Genomic DNA, 21,967 nt, shown 5'->3' on the forward strand with positions numbered 1-21,967 from the left:
TTACTTTGATCACCATCATCATAATTTAGTGTAGCGGTTTTATGTGGAAAGGTTTTGGTAGCAGGGGGCTGCAGGGGCAGCCTCTGTGAGCATAGCCCAGCAGCTGCCCCATGTCAGATAAAGGGCAGTTTCAGCTGAACCTGAAGAGACCCATCGCTGGCCAGAGCCGAGCCAGTGAGAGATGTCTGCGCCTCTGTGAGAGCAGATTTAAGAAAAACTGCTGTGCTGCAGCAGCTGGGAGAGCGGGGAGCGAGAAGAAGCCCTGTAGCCACCTAGGTCAGTGCAGGAGGTGCTCCAGGCACGCAGCACAAGTTCCCCTGCGGCCCGTGGAGAGGCCCCTGGTGGAGCAGGCTGTCCCCCTGCAGCCCATGGGTCCCACACGGAGCAGATCTCCACGCTGCAGCCCGTGGAGGAGCCCCCGGTGGAGCAGGTGGATGTGGCCTGGAGGAGGCTGCGGCCCATGGAGAGCCCCCACAGAGGCGGGGGGTGTGGGGGAAGCTGCCACCCGTGGGGGACCCGTGCTGGAGCGGTTTGCTCCTGGGGGATGGAGCCCGTGGTACGGAGCCGTGTGGGAGCAGTTGTGGAGGAGCTGCAGCCTGTGGGCAGCCCCGCAGGCTCAGTTCGGGAAGGACGGCGTCCTGTGGGAGGGACCCCACGGGGAGCAGGGGCAGAGAGGGACCGAGAAGGAGCAGCGGAGATGAAGGGTCAGGGACTGACCGCAGCCCCCATTGCCCATTCCCGAGCCACTCAGGAGGAGGAGGTGGAAGAGGGTGGGTGAGGGGAAGGTATTATTACTTCGCTTTTGTTTCTCACTGCTCTAGCCTGTTTGTAATAGGTAATAAATTATTTTAATCTTCCTACGCTGAGTCTGTTTTGCCCATAACGATAATTGTTAAGTGATCTCCCTGTCCTTAACTCAAACCTCAAGCCCTTTCCATCCTATTTTCTTCCCCTTTCCCTTTGAGGAGGGGGAGTGAGCGAGTGATTGTGGTAGAGCTCAGCTGCCCAGCTGGGTAAAACCACCACAGCTAGGCTACTGTGCTTCTGATCAGTGGATTATGAACATCTGCAACAGAAGCAGTAACATTTGTACACTCACCTCGGTCATGCAAAGTATTCTTTTCCTTATGCAATGAGGCTACTTCGTGACCAAGGGCCTTCCTCTGTCTCTCCAGTTCATTACGTAGCACCAGGATCTTCAGCTGTAAACATTCACTCTCCTTTTTCTATTGGAAGAAAAACAGAGTTTAAGTAAATATAAAAAAATATTTTATTTAACTTTTCCTTCACATAAGTAGTTCTGTAAAAGGGATGATAGGAGGAAAGGGAAAAGTAGGACAAGACTAGTGTCTGCCAGACTAAGAAGTGAGACAACAGATAAGGAGGGACCCTAATCATTTTGCTACTTTGGATGGAGAAAACCTCAGCTTTGGTCTGTTTTGTTCGTCCTACAGGACACATCTCTTCTCCAGTGCCCAGTGATGTAGCCTAGCCCAGGGCTGAAATAAAGAGATGGAGATGCAGCAGGAAATTTCCACAGGACAAGCATGTGGACAGTAACAGCAGAGTGCTAACAGCACAAGAATTCCCTGGCAAAGGGCTTGGTAACAAGAGAGGAGCTGAGCAATGAGGAGCCTGGGCTAAACTGAGATACGGAGCAGGAAAAAGGCTGGAAGTGTCGAGCTGCGCTATTAAATTCTGTTCCCAGCTTCAGAGAGATGAGAAAAAAGGATCCACATGGGAAGAACACAGAGCAGCGAACAGATTATGTCATTATGCACAGTTATGTTAGAAGGATCCCTCCTTTAAAAGTTAAGGCTTTTTTTTTTTCCCCTGTGTCTTTAAAATAATCATTTTTTTCTTTGATGCGTTTTCTTCACTAAGAAATTACGCTTCCAAGTACAGTGAAGTAGAATTTTCTTCTATTAAAGGGTGGGTTGGTTTTCTTGTTTGGTTGTTTTTTTTGGGGGGGCGATGGGGAGAATATAGTTCTTCTTTAATCTTTTTTCGCCCCACCATTTTCAGTTTGGAACACTTGTTAAGAATAACTGAAGACGGATTCAAAATGGAAAAAGAAAACTTGCATCCCTCCAGCCCAGCCATATCCCTGGACAGAGCACAAAACGTGAAGGGGCAGCCAGACATCGCTGCGAGCGTGGCTTCTGCAAGCAGCACCAGACACTCACTTCGTGTAACGCCGCCAGCTTTCACTTTTTCCCAGCAGCTAATGGAGATAATGTTACTTCAACGCTAACTGCATGAGAAAAAGGCAGCTCTTCCTGAACTCTTCCCTCTCCTCCTTATTTGCTTCAGTTACACATGGGCGCCCAGCCTTCTGGTTCAAGGCTCCAGCAGGAAACGTGACTCAGTATTAAGGAATGAAGCTATAGCTCACCCATTTATAAAGAGGGATGGAAGCCCAGGAAGAGTTTTGACTACTAAACAAAGGAGAAGTGGGTAATCATTTCCTTATACCATGTGCCATTTCACTAAGAAGCTGTATCATGCATTATCAGTGTCATTTCTGGTTCTAACATTGTTCATGTAGTTTTGCTCCACATATTTATAAGGGAAAAGCCTTCATATGGAAAGGCGAGGATATCCATAACTGGAAAAAGATGATGAAGATGATTAAAAGCTTTTTAACAGCCAAGATACCACCAGAAGGCAAACAAGCTCCAGGTTGGAGTCACTGACAGGAGATGTTATATCGCTCTTAAGGGAGTTGACTTCATCTACAATGCAGCGCTGCAATTAAGGGTTTTCCCCACTCTTCCATTTTATCAAACCCTTAATTTAGTTTGACACATCTTAAACCTAGCTGAGTACACTATGTTTTTGCATAGGGAGCAGGGTACAACAAGATGCAGATAGCAGATTCATTCCATTTTACATCCACCACAAGAACCCATCAAGATTTATCACTAAAAGTTTGATTTTCCTAATATAACTTATATTTCCTGTGCAGTTTTTATGCTTTTAGAGTATCAAAGCAATTGATATACAGCTAAAGTAGCACAAGCAATCTATAAACCCATCTGAGTAGCTCACACAAATCTGAAATCCGCTACATTACACTTCTCAGTTAAGTTTCCATTCGAAATGCCAGGTTTAAGTAAAGATTTTACATGCATGTTTTTTAAAAAACGCAATTTTATGGTCAGTACATCATGGTGCTTCAACAAGCCCGTAGAATAAGATTTTAAGTGACCAAACTTACCAGTTCATTGCTTGTCGATGTACATCTCAGCTTTTCTTCAATCTCCCTTCCTATTTTCTGAACGGTTACCTGAGTCTGTTTAATTGCACACTGGGCTCTGTGAAGCCTGTAAAGAGAAGTCACAGCTGTTACTAAAGGTTCCCCACACGTCCCAGTGTGGAACACACCAGGCACGTCAAAAACAGCCGAGGCAATGGGAATTTGGATTGCCAGGTTCGGTTTTGAAATGAATGAAACGTTAAAAGAAGAGCTATAACTTACACATTTTACAAATAAGTGGTCAAAGCAAACCAGCAAGTCACTAAATTCAATCAAGTGACAGATGTCTTTCATTTGTCTAATTCAATAGATAATGCAAAGCAATGATTATAGGGTTCTCGTGTAATATTTAAGCTGTAACACAATTCATAGAGTGAAGGCATGGGTACACGGCAGTTACCGTGAGCATCATTAACATGGGCCAACTTTAAAATAAAGTGCAAACATCCCTGAGATAACACAGAGGTACCCAAGTCGAAAGCACGAGGTCCACTTTTCCTATCCACTGCTTTACAATTAATTTCTTCTCCATTTCTTAGACCGTTATTCAGGCAGCCCTGGTGCTGGAATAAGAATTTAACTCCGCTAAGGCCTGGTCCGAACAGCAAAAAAGCAGTCAGAGAATCCCACGGCACGAAGTTAACATTTGGCCGGGCAAACACAGCCAACGGACCAAGCCTGTTCCAATACAAGCTTTAATGACCACCTCTGCTTAGCCAAAATTAAACTCTGCCTTATAGGAACACTTAATTTTTACTAAAAGGAAGGAAGGGAAGGCTGCACGTTTTCTGTGAGCCAAGGACCAAGGCGCTGCAGTATATAGAAGAGGCTGCTCAGCTCCTTCCTTATACATTTTCTAATACCTTCCAGATTTATGAGCAATTGAGGCATTGCTATTTAAAGTTTTTGGCGAGCGGTTTTTAATGGTCTGTATGCAGTTAGGTCGAGATAGCCAGCCTACATGCTTCAAGTGTGAGTAACCCCAAAGTATTGCCCCTCTCATACTGCCTCCCTTCATCACCCTACCTTTAGGCAACAGCAGACATTAGGGATTAGTTTAACCAGCAGGAAGACGTCATCAAAACCAGCTAGCCCAGCAAACCAGTACACGGAGAGGAGATAATACATGGACAACAGGGAAGAATTAGTGCTAGTGATATTAAACAAGGTCATTACCAATTCGGACTCTTGCATGTTATGCAAGAATATGCATGGTGAATACATTAAATCCAGAGCTACCTTTAGTTCCTTCACGCCATTGCTTTTCCTTAACACCACCCTCTGAAGTAGACTTTTGTTTCATATTATAATAAAGGGTTGGAAATGAGGAGACATTTCTTCTCAGCAAGAGCAGTCAGGCATTGGGACGGGTTGCCCAGGGAGGTGGTGGAGTCCCCGTCCCTGGGGGTGTTCAAGGCAAGGTTGGACGTGGTGCTTGGGGACATGGTTTGGTGGGTGACAGTGGTGGTAGGGGGATGGTTGGACCAGATGATCTTGGAGGTATCTTCTAACCCTAATGCTTCTAGGATTCTCAGACTGTTCTGAAGATAGGCTCTTACGATCTTTTGGGGGTAGCTGTACCCCACCTAAATCACATACAAAGCAGCATGGCTCTGCTGACTGCTACATGGCTGGGGGCTTAAAAAATATATATTAATAAAAATAAGAGAGACTGCTGAGGCCAACAGCACTGGCTCACCTAAAGGCTCAGTCCCACATCATGAATAGAGCCCTGGGACCTCCTGCAGGTGCACCAAAGCATCTTGAGGCTGTTGGCTACACAACACGTGCTTACACAGGTTAAAACCAAGGCTTGCTGCTCATCCCAAACGTCACCCAGGGCTCTGCTGCCACGTCACACAGCAGGGCTTAGGTTTCCTACTCCAACAGTTTCCAGACTGCCCTTTTGCAAAGGTCTGAAATGTTTTCTTTCCAGACATTAGGAATTCTTACCTAAAGGTAAGATGTATATGGAAAGAGCAATAACCAAGTGAAACGTACCTTTCCCTTTCCTTCATCCAGTTTTACACTGGAAGAGCATTCTCATCAAGTCTGCTAGGCAATCAAGAAAGCACCATGGTAGTCTCAACATCACACCACTTAGGTAGCAAAATCCCACTGCTGAGAAGCCTTCTGCTCGTTGAAAGAGTATTTATGAAACTAAATAAGTTGTTAGAGGGTCACCTTCCGTATCACTTTCTTTGATCAATGCTCAGCTAACAACCTACAGTTTTGTAACACCCAAGTACAAGGAACACGTAGATATCTGGGATGACTCTCACACCAGTGCATACCTTAGGATGCTTCTTTATTTTTTAATAATCCCTATCTAAAAGTATATTCCCAACCTTGAGACTGCTGTACAGATTAATTCAGCAATCAAGCCTGTTTTTAAAAAATGTTTTTTTTTTGTTATTATTATTATTATTATTAAATGGTTCTCTTTTTAAGCCAAATAACATCCTGACGTTCCTTGCAAGATTAAAAGTGTCCTACAGTTAAACTCGGCTGCCTTGATGCCAAATAGAGCCATTTACACTGAGTCAACCACTATCAGCAAGTTTTCGTTCCTGCAGCCTCTGTATGCGAACTGCTGTCCCGAGAACTTTAAAACGGTAACAGAAAGGTCACAGCCACATCTGAAGTTCAGCCTTCCAAGATGCAAATTTCAGGGACTTCACGTCACAAAAGCAAGAACAGTCAGAAATCTTCTTTCTCCAGCCGAAAAAAGAGCAGCCCACATGGAAATCTGCAGTCATCCGACTGCAGGATCACAAGCTAAGCCTGAAGAACATCCAACTGGAAAATTTGTCTGTCATCTTCACAGGCACAATAGGCTTTGGAGGAATAAATTATGCCTGCACCAATGAACAGAGATCACCAAGTTTAGGCCATAAATCTGGATTAGAAGTTAGATATAATTAGCAGAGAGAAGTTTCAACACTAATTGTCCACATATTGTTTCCATTTCTAGCCTGAGCGCACGTCCAAAGCTACGGGCTGAAGTTAGCACAGTCTGTGCCTTGAGTGCAATCCGCCCGGGTTTAGTAATCGACAGCTCCGAGCCAACCGATGGCATAACCTGCGTGCTATCAGCCAAGGCAGGATTCTTCCTACATCATTTAAGAGGGATTTTTAGTATTATTGTTATTAAAATTAGCACTTACACAGCACTTTAAGAGCTAATTCTGAGCTTCGAGAGGCCACTGCTGGCCTGCTATCAAATTGCCTTCAGTGGTCAGGAAAGCCAAGCCAGTTACAGCAGAAATGCAGGTCTTTCTAAAGAGAGCTTAGCCAACAGTGTCGTCATTCTGCGCCTGCAGGCTGCTCTGGTGTCCCTGCAGCAGCTCACGGCCATGGTCAGCCAGCAGCAGAGTCAGAGGGACAGAACCGTGGCAGATTTACTGCTGTAGCTTGGGGCCCCGAAAGCTGCTGCGTAATTGTCCAAGCTCAGGTGAGTCCCACGCTGCTGCCCGGGGAAGCTCTGAAATCAAAGCAAACGTTAAAATTCCTTGCAGGGGGAGGCCACCCTAATCTAGTTCAGTGGTGAAGCTGTCATTCTGCTTCTATTCCCATATCACATCTTTCTGAGATGAGGGAGACTATGACGAAAGCAAAAACGTTCCCTTCCTTTGGGAGTTTAAGAGGCGGGGGGATGGATACCAAAACATCAGCCATGTACTGTAATCTAAGACCAGCAAATTCTGCATCCCTAATTGATCTAACAAGAACCTGCAGGCAAAAATTCAACACCTACCCTCATCGCTTCCTAGTTCCCCAGTTGATGAAATATGGGCTAATTGGGGTATTTCTTCAATGCTTTTCAAGTCCAAAATAAGTGTTTCCTCTTCCCCCCAAAAAGCTACTCTTTACCTTGGCTGTAAGATTTGAAACGTTTTTAGCATACAACGCCCTGCCAAGAAAAAGCTGAGTAATTTCATATCTTTGAACATCTTTAGGGTTGGATTTATTGGTCTGGCAGTCGATTCTACTTGGGTACTGACTTGGAAAAAGCAAGTTGCCAAGTTTAGGACTTCTTCACTGTTACATGACTTCTTTGCAATAACACCCTTGTCTTGTTTGCACAATAAAGTGGTTTTCCCAGCTTCCCAAGGAAGGGGTCTGACATGATTTTACAGCTCAGGAACATGCTCTAACACCACGTTTGCTCTCTTTCAGCTTGCAACAAGCTCAAGGCAATGTTTGAAGCTTCAGCTGAACCGCTTCCCTTTAGGACACTGCTGTATCCTCTTGTAAGCAAGGTATTCCTCTCGGTCGTGAATTGTTCTGCTGATTTACTGCTTTACATAGCAAGTTCATTCCTGGCTACAATCTTGAAAAAACAAAGGCTGGAGTCCTGTGATAGTTGTGCTTATTAAGCTAACATAAGTTTATATTCACATTAATCAAAAAGTCTCAGCTTTATTAGACATTTGATACGCTGCTTCATAGTTCTATCATACACTCCAAGTATCTCTTTGCTTCCATCAGACATCTGGGTTTCTCGTGTACAAAACTTTAAGCCATAAATACCTCAATTAATTACAGCAGTCACATACTACGACTACTTCTCACAAGAAGAAATAAATGCCTGTAGTCCCATTTGCCAGAACAACCTTGGTTCACAATGAGTCTAAATTTAAACTGAGAATTATTACCAGGGATTTCGAAAACGGAGCAGAACACTTCTGGCGACGAGCAAGATGCAGGATCCTGGAAGTACAATACCCAATCCTATCATTAAAAAAAGCCAGGACTTTCCTAATAAATACAAAAAATGGAAAGTTAACTTCTTATATCAGTCCAGAAATTATATTATAGGGAATGCCAGCCAGCTATAGCATAGATTTTTTTACATAGCCCCTTAAACCATCATTTGCTACATCTACTTTCCCACAAGAAAAATTTTCCTGATTTATTTCATATACTCCCTTTCCCCACTTCCCCCAGAAACCTATTCATTTTTGTCAAAAGCAGATGGAGGATGAGAGAAGACAGTAGGGAGTAAACAGAGAATAAAATGCAAGTCTGACTCACTCACTGATGGCATTAAACGTCTACATCAGTCAGTGCAGGAAGGAACTCACAGAAGACCAAGCTTTTGAAGCACAGATACTTTCCATCGCCCTTTCAAACAGCTATGAATTGACTTACATAGGTAGGACGAACTTTCTGAATAATCGAATCCATATGGACACTACAATAGTGGATGCTTTGAGCTATCTGCAAATGGAGAGGACGACGAAAAAGCTACATCCATCGGACTGGCAGCAGGGGAGGTCCTGGCCTCCAGCAGAGGAACATTTGAAGGAGCTAGCTAGCATACAGATCACCCTCGATACACATGGGGTACGAGCAGAAAAGGTGAAAGTGTTGAAGCGAAGCATGAACCTCCAGAAATGAAGTCGCAAAGCCTGAGATGTCTCCAGTCCTCTTATTCCAATTCACGGATATGACTCCACCACTGGGATGGATTTCCAACTTGTTCTTTTTATTCAAAGAACAAATGTAATTGTGACAAATAATGTAGAAAGTTTTTTTTTTTTCCATTATACTCATGCTTATTGGTTTGTGTTTACAGAAACCTCACTGCCAGGGCAACAGACAGGATCACGTTCAAGATGCTGCACATGGCAGAAAGGTAAATCACATGCAAATACAGATTTTCTAAGGGCATAAATACATAAAGAGGATTCCTACCAGAAGGACAGTGATGCTGGTAGAATCCTGCTGGCTTTTGCTGACATGTAACTCGCCAACAAATCTTAATATAAGTTTCAACTCTAGCTCCAAGGCAGTAAGCAAGCCTAAGACTACAGTTCACTGCACAAGTGAAAAAGATGCATTAATTTAGGTTTAATAGATTACAGGCTCCACCCAAAAAGGGAAACAGCTGCTGTCAAGTTAATTGTGTTCTTCCAGATGCAGTCCACAAGCCTGATAAGGTGTTTGCAACAGCTGAGCGCAAGCCTTACCCACTGGAGGGGGAAGGAGAAACCCCAGTCAATGTTCAGGTGACTCCTTTCTTCAAGCTGTATATTGCTGTGCTTCTTCTGGAAGCCATCCCCAAACTCTGATAAATCAAAGTTTAATTTCAAGAAGTACAGTACTCTGGGGCTGAAGTAGAAGAGATCTACCACCAAAGGGCAGAAGGATGGTCCTAACTCTTACAGGAGCATCTGCCACTTCTCCGTCATGAGTGCATTGCTCCTACCCACTGGGTTTTTGGTTATCAAAGTGAGCATTTTTAATCCATTTACTTGTTCTCAAAGTGTAGTAAAGACCTTCCTCGAGGCGGTTATGTATTGAGACACGCATTCATTGCAATTTTTGCCCAGGGTGACAAATAAAGAACTTGGCTTACCATTCTTACAGCCATACTCAGAACAAAGTTGTAACTCAACTAAGGAAGAGTTCCCAGTGCAACTGTTCACAAAATCCTCCTTCTTAGACACTTTCAGAAAGTTATTTAGGTGTGACATGCTCTGTTTTTCAGCAACTCTAGTAAAGCTGTAACAGAGATGAGGACTGGGTTTGACTTCTGATTTACTTGAACTGATTCACTTCACTTTTACATCTTTTACATGCCATCAAAAAAGAAGAAGAAAGCTATTTCTTAAGTTCTGCACGGCTCTGTGTAATTTCTTTCCAAAACAGTGCTCTCAGACTGAATTTGATCAGAAGCTAGCAACATCCCTATCCCACTCACACTGAAGATCTGCTACTGTAGGGGTGTTTTATTCCGCATGGCGCATTAGGAAAGCTGAAGATAAGACCAACAGCAGAGGAAGGCTACCAACTCTCCATTTACGTTCAAATCTCTTGTGCTTCATGGACTGTTTCAACTTGCTGTGACCCACGCTGTTCTCTCCTACAAATTTTGGCAAAAGTCAGGCTTATAAATTGGCTCTTCTGATGACTGACTAGCCTCAGTGTCCAGATAGCTTAGCACCGCACCAGTAAAATGCCTGGGAACTGATTTCTCTGAAAGTCTGCTTCTACAGATCAAAATCCCCAAGGAGCCTCTCAAAAACTCAGTTCCCTCTCTCCTTCTCCATCACTACTTCCCAGGAAGACGCCACCCCGCGACTCCAACCCACGTGATTTTTAAGCCAGAAGAGATCACACTCGTTGCACTGTTCATCCACTTCAGTACTGCTTATTAACGTACACAGAGGCACTCGAGAGGTCCGATTACAGTTCCTATTTATTTAGGCTGGCCTTAAGCCACCTGGGTTTTCACGTCCAAAGCCAAGGGGATGCCTGCCTGGTCTTGGCTGCCTACACAGTACGGACAGCCAAGTCTTCCAGGTGGAGAGCTTTCCCAGTTAGAAACATCAAGTCTGGCCATCGCAGAAAAACCACTGCACTTATCACTAGTAAAGGCATGTTTTAGGGGATGAACCTATTGATTTAAGAGCACAAGTCAGGCTAAGAGGAACCCCACAACCCACACCACGCTTGGAAGAGTATTTCCACATCTGCTGGGAAGGGGTGACGGCAGCAGCAACATGACAGTCTGCAAGCCTGCAGCGTGAGCCAGCAATTTGGTTACTGAGAGACTCCCAGTGTCTTGTTCTAGCTTTTCTGTACAAGCATCAAGCTGCTGATGTGCCGCCCTCCTAGATGTGGCACCGCTCCTACCACATGACACCCATAAGCACAACATTTAGAAAGGTTTTGGCGAGGGCTATGACTTGGGATCCTTCTCTAAGACAGAGAAGGAAAAAGCTTGAAACAAGAGACTTAATTCTCAATGCATTTAAAATGCAGAAAATCTTCCTTACCTCTCCTTACTCTGCATCTACCAATATCCTAAGCAAAGAGCTGCTCGTTACTTCTGCCCAAGCAGAACGGCAGAGGCTAGAGATGGAAACCTACCTGCTGCACAGCTCCACTGTCAGAGTGGAGTCAGAGAAGCTGGGAGCTGTTTTCTTCCCGTTTTTCTTCATCTTCACCTCACCAGAAGTTCAGAATTGCTGCTTACAGCACCTATACAACTGCAAAGTCTGGTTGAGCAGCTGGCTGTCAGGACAGGACGCTTCTGCATTGCTCACGACTTGCCCCGTGCATCTCCTTGGCTGGAAAGAAGCCAATGCCCCCGTGACACACCTTAGCACCAAGCACTTCCAGCACAGGAAGGTCTCCTTCACTCCATCATTCCTTCCCCACTCACAGAGCTTATGAAAAACAGCCTCAAGCTTAGCATAGTTTCCAGCTAAAAATAGCTGCCCAGAGTCAATTACCATGTTTAGCATGTGCAATTCCACGGACTCTGTGGTTTCTGAGAAACTCCTCTCAGCTACTAATGAGTTTTTCAACACTGTAACTGCTTACATGGGCTGCATGCTTCATCTCTTTACTCCTAGATTCAGGGATTAACTTGCATAAGGCTTCTGTTAGTTAAGGCCACTGCTAAAGGCAGAAGAATCTAAACACCAAGCAGTGTGTTTGTTAAAAAGCTTCTTTCCTAAGCTAGGTAGCGCCAAACAAAACCTGATTTTATATGGAGTCCTGACATTTTAGTCAGGATCTCTTAAGGTAGTTGATTTTACAAGCGTCCCCAGATTTCAGCCTACTGACAAACACTGCCTACCTTCATGTTCCTCAATTCTCTTCAGCCCTAAGTCATGCATTCTTCTTTAATTTAAGTTACCTTCTTTAAATTGAGTTACATTTCAAACAGCAAATCCTGAAACAAAGCCTGTCACTTCCAGCAAATCCCTGAACTATGACAGATCCTGAGAAGTACGATGAGAATATTTAAGACACTGAGGTGGAAGACAATTCGTAACAACTCCTATTTCTACTTGTCATGTATCAACATGACCATGCTCAATACTGCATAGCTGTGCATTTGACTCAAAGAAAAATGTGGTTCATGCAGGTTTCTTTGAGCCCCTAACCAGGAAGGTAATAACTAGTTCATAGTTCAGAAGTCAAGCTCTGCTCCTACTCAGGGCAATGTCTTGTCACTGGCCAGCTTGGGCCACTTAACGTCAGCAAACCTGGGCCATCAGTGCTGTGACGTGAAGCACAGGGCAATTGTTCACTGGGTGGTACGCCCTGCTTGGATAAGTCCTGTCTGGGACACTGCAACCAGACTTGCTCTCTTATCAGCAGAGCTGTGAGAAGCTGTTTTGTTTAATGAAGGCACAACTTACATGCTCTCTGGAGTTACTCTTCTTTTCCAGATTTCATCCTCTAGGTCAGACGGACGTCACAGTAGCAGCAGAAGCCCTTTCACACCCTAGTAGGCTCATTTAAATCAACATCAGCTAGGTTAAGTGATATTAACGTTCCAGCAGTTGCCCGGAGCTGCTGTTTTACACGCATCTCCAGCACTGATGTGGTACTAACTTCAGATTTTTCTTTTTATTATTTCTACAACCTTTTTCATTTTATTTTGAGCAAAAAATACAGCTAAAATGTTTCCAATTTGCTCTAACTAGCTTGCCAAATAGCAAAAACATGCCATCACATCTGCTGAAGGAATGGTTAAAGCCAGAGACTCACCAAATGGTTTGGATTGGAAGGGATCTTAAAGATCATCTAATTCTAACCCCTTGCCCCCCAGCCCCACCCAGCCTGGCCTTGGGCACTGCCAGGGCTGGGGCACCCCCAGCTCCTCTGGGCAGCCTGGGCCAGGGTCTTAGCGCGCTCAGAGAGGAAGGGGTTTTGTCTGGAGAGAAGAATATAGGAAGGAAAACCACGAAGGGACAAGTTTCACTCGTCTTTCCATCACTTTTTGTGTCATACTGAACTTGAGAGAATTTCATGCACTCACATATTTAGAGGCATAAATACTACCAGAAGCTCAACTGCTTTAAGTGTCACAATACCATGAAAAAACTGATGTAGAAAAAGTAATGTTTTGTATTCTATGTAGGAACTAAAGCAAAATTTTAACATACAAGACTATGTCTTTTCTTTAGTGATTTGCCAGCATATCCCATCCCATCCTCTCAATACCACTTAATACTGGAAGGTCTATTTTGAAAAATTAAAGGAAAAAAAAAAGGAGAGAAAATTCAGTGAATACTAAATATAAATCTATTCCCTTTAGTACTGCAAATGTGCCAAGCGCTTGATTATGGAGACGTGTCCAGAACATGACCTCAGATGCATTTGGCCCATCCTGAGTGTTATGTGAAAGGTGAAACGTGTTTCTGTATAACCCTATTACTACCACCTACATAATATTTAGAAGGCCTTTAAGTGACCTCTTTTTTGAGAAATAGGACAATATGGCCGGGGGGGGGGGGGACCAAAATTTTAGCTTTCCAGTTGGGGTGGTTAATTTTTGTTCGTTAGCCTTTTTAAAACGAACGACTGGAAGAACATTCGTCATCTCCATATGGCATGAACAACTTGTTAGCTGCTCTATGGTTGCCTGAGGTTCTTGTCCCTGCCCCAAAACATGAAAGCTCATGAGCTACAGGGGTGCTGAGAACTTCCTCATGTAAAGCTGAGCTGTCTGGGTATTTAAACTTCTCCTCTTGCTTAATTAACTTGTAAACCCATATAATTAAGCATCAGAGCACACAGGCACCATTTTAATCTAACACTCAAGTTTTTCTACTGTTTGCACTCTGGCATTCCTAATTGATTTTTTTTTTAATCAATGTAATCAGAGCCAAGCATATGTTTTTCATAAAGGCATGTTCACAAGCTTCCTAAGTTTTAGCTATTCACTTCAATTGAGAAGTGCAAAATAATTTCTTCCCCAAAAAGCAGTTTTGACAGCTGATGGAGACAAAGTCCTCATTTTGCAGTCTGTAAGAGGTAAGGGCTGGACTAGAACATGGTTGCAGTCTTCATGTCATGCAGTTGAGCACAGTGGCTACCTGGCAGCATGGTTCCTTCAGAATAACTCAGATGTTGATACCTCCAGCACCGGGACCTGCTTCTTTCTGTGAGAAGTAAGAAAAACCAGGACAAGCTGCTCTTCACACTCACAATCTCACAAAAACGTTACGAAACCGCATGTGCAACTTGTGAGTTTTTACTACAAATACACCGTATCACGAGAAAGTCTTCAAAACGTGGGATTTATGTGACCAGATGCAAACCTTTACAGTGTAGACACATCCCTGTTCTCTTTACAGCCAATGGACAGAAGCAGGCAGACAGCAATTCGTTTCCTCCCAAAGTGCACGTCCTGTCCAATGACTCACAACTCAAATTATGCCTGTCCCTCTCTTCTGGTTCTAAGAGGAACATGCTCATATAAAAACTACCTTTGGAAAGAGTTCACAGGCTAGTTACTCAAGTCTGGACTCCTGGAGGAGGTGACAAACTGGACTGCGTGGTAAGAGAAAAAGCACACCTGACAAGAAGAGACTAGAGATCATTAGGAAGTAGTAAATGCTATCACCAGGCTTCTGAAATAGGTATCGAGGGTAAGCAAGGGTAGAGAAAGTGTACCTGTAAAAAAAAAAGCTGAGTTAATGTGACAGATGAGAAGGGAATTCAGGACTACAAGGAGGATCTCTCTTCCATTCCCAAAGAACTTTCCCAGCTAGGAAGGAAAGAGGCAGAAAAATAGCACCTTTGGAAGGCCAGAAGTTAGACATTCCAACTTTTGCTGGAACTAGACAATGCAGTATATACTCCTTGATAAGACACGTAGAATCCACTGAAATATAAACATCAGGCCTGGTGTTGAGGACTGGAAAAACGTTCCTTTTAGGACAAGACAAAATAAAGGAGTTCCTCTTAGTTCAGAGGCAGAGCTAAACAGGAGCTACACCCAACAGCACACCTAGAAACTGCAGGAGTGCACCTGGACTCTCACTTCCCCAGGCCTGATCAAAGCACACAGCTCCGGTAATCAGGTTTCAGAACAGCACTGATGAGCACCCAGCAAGGGAAGCTTTAGCAGAGCTGACATCTTCATGTCCTGCCAGCTTTACGACAAACACTTTCAGAAAAGTTCAGATTTCACAGGGCTCCAGTTGGTCAAGTTCATGACCAGCTGGCATAAAAGTGAATGTTTTTTCATTTGTGCTTCACACTACAAAGAAATGTAAAGGAAACAGGGAAAATATTCGTGAACAAAACAATCAGGCTGACCAGCATACATTTTCTTCTTTCCTCTTAACAAAAGTGTAACGTTAGGTAGTATAAAAGTTCTCTCCCAATGGATTGTGTCTGAGTGTAACCAGAACTTCCTAACATGCCCACTGGCTGTTTTCCACTAGAAGTAAAGACAAACTAAAGACTGCCTTCTAAATGTCTAAGTGTTTTACAGAATCAAGAAAAAGCACATTTAAATTTTAAGAGAACATATAAAAGACTGACTTCTGAATAAGCAATCTAGAGTCAACTTTTCCTCCCACTTTCTTCACTACAGAATTAGGGCTACTGCTTCACGCAGGCAACAGTGACACCTACTGTTAGCACTACCAAATGACAATTTCTACAACTGATCAAATACGACTTCTGAAAACGTATTACACATTTGCTTCTAAAAGTTTTCCTTTTTTAACATACCTACTGTTATTGCTTCAGAACTGGAGTTTGCAAACTGTCCTGTTAAATGCCTTTTAAACAACCTGCTGCTCAAACCCAACCTACTTACAGTTTTTAAACCCTGTTACACTTCCCCACAGCTAACACTCTTGAACAGCTATAATTAAAACAGATCTGAAAAAGGATGTTGTGTTTACGTTCATACCAACCTTTCATGTTTTTCACCAGAGAGACAGCTAAGGACAAACAAGAGTGCAGTTACCATACGTGTCCTGTACTATACACCCCGGAATAACTGCTTCCTCACTAAACAGTTCTCTTCTGGATTACGAGAGATTATGGAAAATGTAAATTCAGTTCAGGGGCTCAACAGAAAAAAAAACAGTCTTTATTGTGTAGCTATCATATAAACTATAGCATCATTCAAGCTGCTTTTAACAAGGTGCTTCTTTTCATTATTTTATTTAAATCAGTTTTTGTGTTGTTGAGGAACACACAGTAAGGGCTTTCCAGAGAGGTTCCCTAACAAAGAAGCTTCCTGATATCAAGATCCGTAAGGCAGTTCCTGGGCCAGCTCTAGGTCAGTGTGCTCAAGTGTCCGCTGGCAATAGCCTAGAGGATACCAAGAAACACACATCAAGGCTCATCTTCTCATCGCTAGTAGTAAACCCACGCTATCTAAATAGCTCCTTGGCACATTCCAGTACCGAATTTTATTTAATTATTTGGAAAGGCTCCTTCCACATACCCAAAGAAGTTAAAATGTCATGCAGAATATTCTCAAAAATCTTACCTAAGCAAAGAGAAGACATCGTAAGAGTTACGAACACAGTTCTGATCCACTTGGAGAAGACTATTCTTCAGGGCACCTGAGTGATCCTTAAGGCAAAGAAAAAAAATGGTAATTTAAAAATCAAAAATGTTTCCATCTGGACCAAATGCATGCACTTTGATAACAAATGACCTTGCATTTAACGCATTTTAGATCTGTCTTCATACAAGTTTACATACTGTTGGTAGAAGCAACTGAAGGCGGCAACAGCAGCAGCTCAAGTCCGGCCTACAAGAACACTTACCTATAAAATCATAGGTCAGTAGCATGTTTGTCTGTGTTCTAGACACAGAACTTGAACTTTGTAATCCATTACTGCACGAAGTCATTTTATATGCAGGATGTGATTTACAGTACTGCCATTCTTCAGAGCTGAAAGCCCATTCCGCATTCAGCACCGTGCCAGAGATGCACAAGACCATTAGGTAAGCCCTGTTCTTCACTCGTGCTTCCATGTGTTTAAAAGATCAAAGCAATCTGAAGCTTTGAAAGATGCGAACCGGTTTCTGGAAGTTACAAACACCCTGTGTCATCCCTAGGAGACCAGAGCCTACGTTCTGCACTAGAAGCGTGACACCAACACAGGCCAAGAGCCGTTCTTTACGTCACAAGCGTCCAATATCATACTTTGCCACGTCAGGCATAGCCACACAAATTCCATGAAATGCCACAAACTCTCAGAACTGGTTCTTCACATGACAAAGTGAATTCTAACTAGGTCAGACAAGCCGGCAGCATTGCCACAGACTTAACGGATTGCAGAAAGAAGGCGTTATTCTAGCTATGAAGCAACCCCAGGTGGTACGCATGATCAGCGAGCATGGTGATACGGACGTGCTCTGATACGACTGCAACAACCCCTACCTACGTATATTTTACCTGCCTCAGCAGGCTGTTTCCATTTCAAGATGTTGAAATGCAGAGTCACATGTCAACATCTACTGACAACCGCATTAGCCACAGGCCACGCAGCTGACATGACTTCCCACCAAAAATAAGGCTCCACTTATATAAATCAGTAGATCTATACGCTACATATGAATCATACTGCAATAGAGACACCGTATCAGCACTGCCTCAGCTCCTCAATCCCATTCCCAAGATGCTGGATCGATCTTAAATGCTGAAATCCATACATATATCCCCTAAAAAAAATCCCCAAAAGAAAGACACCTTAAACCCTGATTCAGCTAGGATGGTGGAAAACTGAAAACGTTTTATATCATGAGGTCTATCATTTCATCAAACACTGCCTTCAGAAAGTGAGGCATGAAGGTTTTTGGAGAAAACGTGGAGTGGCCTAGAAGTTGCTGGGAGAAGAAAAGAGCTCCAAGCAGCTGCATGTTTTAGCCTCTCCTTCTCCTGCTGTAAGACTGTACTGAAAAATCCACAACAAAGCAGATACAGAGTGGTCTATACAAACTACTCTACCTTGAGGAAATTCACAGAAGATGCAAAGGCAAGGTTTCAAACTTAGTTATCACAGAGGCTTACCCTTTAGAAGTGGAGTTTGTCTACTTTTCTGCTGCAATATTTATTACAGATACAGGCATGTCTATTTGTAAGCACACATAAAAGCCTTGCTTCTGTAAACTGGCCAGGATCTAGCTGTTAAATATAGTCTGTGCAGCCTCTACCTGTACTGATGTAGGCCACGTGCTGTAGAGAGAGATCACGTAGAGAGAGAGATCAGCTTTTCAAAGGTCTTACTGCTTGACTGTTCAAAAACGTAGCTACAGCTCAGTGTCCCTGGATTATAACTTACTGTTCTGTCTGTCCCTGAGCACAGCCAAATGGTTCGAGTTATGGAGAGCCGTACGGGCTAGCTCTTGCTTTATTTCTTTAAGGAACCAAAGAAAGTGTTTAAGTTGGTCAAAGTAAAAGCTTTACCTGCTTCCCTAAATGCACTTTCTGAAAAGATATCACCACAGGAGAGAGGGAAAGTCTTATAGGCTAGCAACAGTAAACGGTTGAAAATTTTTGAAAGCCAGGAAGACATTGAGGAAAAGAGGAGGAAAAAGCTGGTTCTAGGAAAGCCAGTATAGCACCTAGACCTTACTTCGTTAAAGCTGGCCAAACACCAGTGCTACACACAAACATTCAGTCTCAGATAAAACCAAAAGATTCAAAAGAACGCTTAAGGGTCTGGAATACTTTAAATCCAGGCTGACAGCTTCAAAGATCTGAAACTCACATCTATTTCTTATTCAGACGTTGGTCCAGCTCAAGCAAATCCTGACAGTTTCTCTGTATGATTATGAGGGAGAATGAAACCAATAATGAACAAGTGTTTTAACGGTCCCATATCAGAACCAAAGGAAACGGGAAAGCAGGAAAGGAGGACATGGCTGTTGCAACAGAAACAATCTACTGAAGTCTTCTACCAAAATCACTGCATAATTTACTATGAAATAATAAAAAAATCTTGAACAAATGCAGAAGGTGGAGGTACAATTAAGTGAGAAGTCAAATGTGATTAAGGTCAAAGCTTATTTGCTCACAATAGCTGCTCTGACCTTAAGCACACATTCGTTTACACAACCTCACTGTAAATGCTAGGAGTTATATGAGCACTGAGAGATACCTACAGCGAAGAAGTAAAACCCTTCAGGGCTCAGAAGGCACATGGAAAGGCTTTTGTAACCGTATTTCCCAACCTTTTTCTCACCATGATCCAAGTATCCAATGTCACATGAAAACAACAACTTGATTAAGAACATTACCCAGGGAAAGTGTTTTCTCTTTGGGTACCAGGAATAGCTACGTTGCTGCTGGATAGAAGAGATGGGAGAATGGTAAAATTCCAAATCTCTCTCTATTACCAAGGATACAGAATTTAAAGGCCTTCTGACATTCAGTGGGGAAAACAAGTAAAGAGTCAGTGATATTGTAACAATGAAAATATGGTTCTTTTATCCTGCTAACACAACAAATGCTACAGTGTAAGGGCCTGGTTTACCTACAATTTCTCTACCAATTCTACTTTGCTCTTTAATAGGACAGGCGCTTCCTACAGGCAAGCATTCTGAGCACCCACACATGTATTTTGGAGGTTACCTTATTAAAAAAAAGTGGGCTTGAAGGTTCTAAACCACTAAGGTGCATCACCTAGTGAAGATGTAACCTTCCTTTTTCACTTCAAAGTCAACAATTTATCAACTACAGCATTCCGACGTGGGCATGCTGCTCTTGCTGTTTGATTACCAGGGATGCATCCATCTGATCAATACATCTCCAGCATTAAAACAGCTGTGACAATGCTTGTTGTTCCTGTCCTACTTCAGACTGCTCTGATACTATTTTTTCCAGGCTCCCACCTCTCACTATAAATAAGTGGCTAACACAGCAAATAGGAACTTGTATTTTATGGATCCAGTGGTGCTCAGTAGTACCTCCACAGTGCTTTTTGAAACACTGAGTTCGTGAAGTCCCCAGAATGTTTCAGTCAGCTTCTAACAATTTCCTTATTTTGGCCCATAAGTGGTATTAATGAATGAAAAGGAAATTTATAACCATAAAAACTTAGTTTCCCTATTAATAAAATGCACTTAATTGTAAGAATCCATAAATCTAGGTTGGCTATTTAAATGGTAGCTCAAAGGATTATTAAATTAATTAGGCTAACTTGGAACAATGCGGGGAAAAAAAAAATAAGCTAAGAGTACAATGCTATAACTTTATTCATAATGAGATGTGTAAGAACAGAGGACACATCCAACACTGACTGATGTGTCTTTGTGTGCAGGGTTTTCATTAGACTTGCAGAATGGCATTTGTACACATCTATTTTCACAAGGCTTATTATGTGCCACTGCAAGGAAACCAGAACTGCTATCCCATCTGCCTATTACATCAAAAATTTCAATATGAGGCTTATGTCTTGAACTATTATGAAGACCTAACCCCCCCCTCCCCCCAACCATCAAAAAAAAGCTTCCCAAGAAATCAGGAAACACTGACACAGACAAGCAGAAAAGTTATCAGGTGCAGCTTCCACAGTGACAGAGCCACACACCTGACACAAAAAATCCCTCCATACAGAAGATTTCAGGCAGTGCTTTATACACAAGTCAGTATACCCACCAAAGTGAGGCGGTGTAATATTTGGGATAACCAGCATCGATAATTAGGAAATTATAAAGCAAAAGAGATTAAGACAGAAGTACCCCTTAGGAACACAGAGCTTCTGAAGGTACAGGAAGAGTTACCTTGTGCCAAGAAGTTTGGTTTGAACTGCAGACAAGTCACTTACATACCGGAGGTACGTACTATACCAGAAGATATTTAGGTCGAGGAGCTGACTAAAAGCAACCAGAAGCTCGAGAACAGGATGACAAAATAAGTTCTGTATTCTAGCTCTTGCAGCTAGAATATATTATAGGGAAGGACAAAAAAAAAAAAAGTGTTCTTCATATGCTAGGACTGTGCTTGCAACTTCGCTAAGAGCACGTACAAGAACTACAAGAACCAAAACATACCTGGGAGCAAGACTAAGGACAGCACTACCATCACTGGATGAATACAAACCTGGATTACTAATACTAAAATCATGAAAACCTGGCATTGCATCCTGCTTCAGGAAAACGGAGTTAACAGCACCAGAAAGCAGAGCCTGAGCTACATACCAGAGCATTTATATTTGAAGGATAACCTCCAAAATACCAAACACAATTTGGAGGCTTGCATATAGTCAGAGTTTTTGCACAAGCAGCCACCTTGCCGCTTGCTGCACTCTCCCCATTTAAGAACAGCTACCTGTGGGGTTGATTATCCCCACAAGACTGGACCTTGCTGGTTCCAGCACACGAAGAAACTGTCAAAAATCATTTTCTCTCCCAGCCACAGACTCCTTACACAACCTATCCATAGGACAGAACTGCCACCTGCAACTTGGGATAAAAAAAAGCTGTCAGCTGTGCCATTTATATTAGGTAAGTTTAACCTTTTTCATCATCTATGTAGTAATCAGCATTGCTATAAAATAATTTGGCTGCATTCACTAGCTGGACAAACAAATATTACAGTGAAATGGTTGCAACAGGGCAAATAGCTTCAATTTAAGAGCTACAAGTTCTCGTTTTAAGATCAATAACCACAACTTAATGTGGTTTTACATTCACCATGAAAATCAGTCTCAATAGCCCACTATTTTCAAGATGCTTTAAGTGTGAATGAAGTGTCTGCCTCAAGCAACAAAGTCTCAAAGCTTATTTGCAGTAATCGGGGTTTCTTTGGACTTAAAATGCTAAGCTCTAAGTCTCCCATGTATAGCTCCAACTGTCCAGGCAACAGAAGTGAGATAACAGCTCTGTCATGTCAAAAAAACACTCCTCAAAACAAAGCATTTTAATGTTCTGAGCACTCGAGTGTGAAGATTTAAGTTTAGAAGCTGAATTTCAGCT

The 21,967-nt window shown here is 42.8% G+C and overlaps 1 protein-coding gene across 3 annotated transcripts in view; it reads right to left on the reverse strand.

Moving 5' to 3' along the window:
* The window catches only part of UVRAG (UV radiation resistance associated), a 95,213-nt gene that overhangs the window by 51,799 nt on the left and 21,447 nt on the right, over positions 1–21,967 (reverse strand). For all 3 annotated transcript variants that reach the window (XM_035560496.2, XM_035560497.2, XM_050708039.1), the window contains 3 exons: positions 16,527–16,612; positions 3,221–3,326; positions 1,100–1,226 (listed from right to left, as the gene is read on the reverse strand). In XM_035560496.2, the coding sequence (XP_035416389.1) occupies positions 1,100–1,226; positions 3,221–3,326; positions 16,527–16,612 (319 nt within the window). The remainder of the gene's footprint in view (positions 1–1,099; positions 1,227–3,220; positions 3,327–16,526; positions 16,613–21,967) is intronic.

Source organism: Cygnus atratus, chromosome 1 (genome assembly GCF_013377495.2).
Source record: "Cygnus atratus isolate AKBS03 ecotype Queensland, Australia chromosome 1, CAtr_DNAZoo_HiC_assembly, whole genome shotgun sequence".
NCBI classification, from domain to species: domain Eukaryota; kingdom Metazoa; phylum Chordata; class Aves; order Anseriformes; family Anatidae; genus Cygnus; species Cygnus atratus.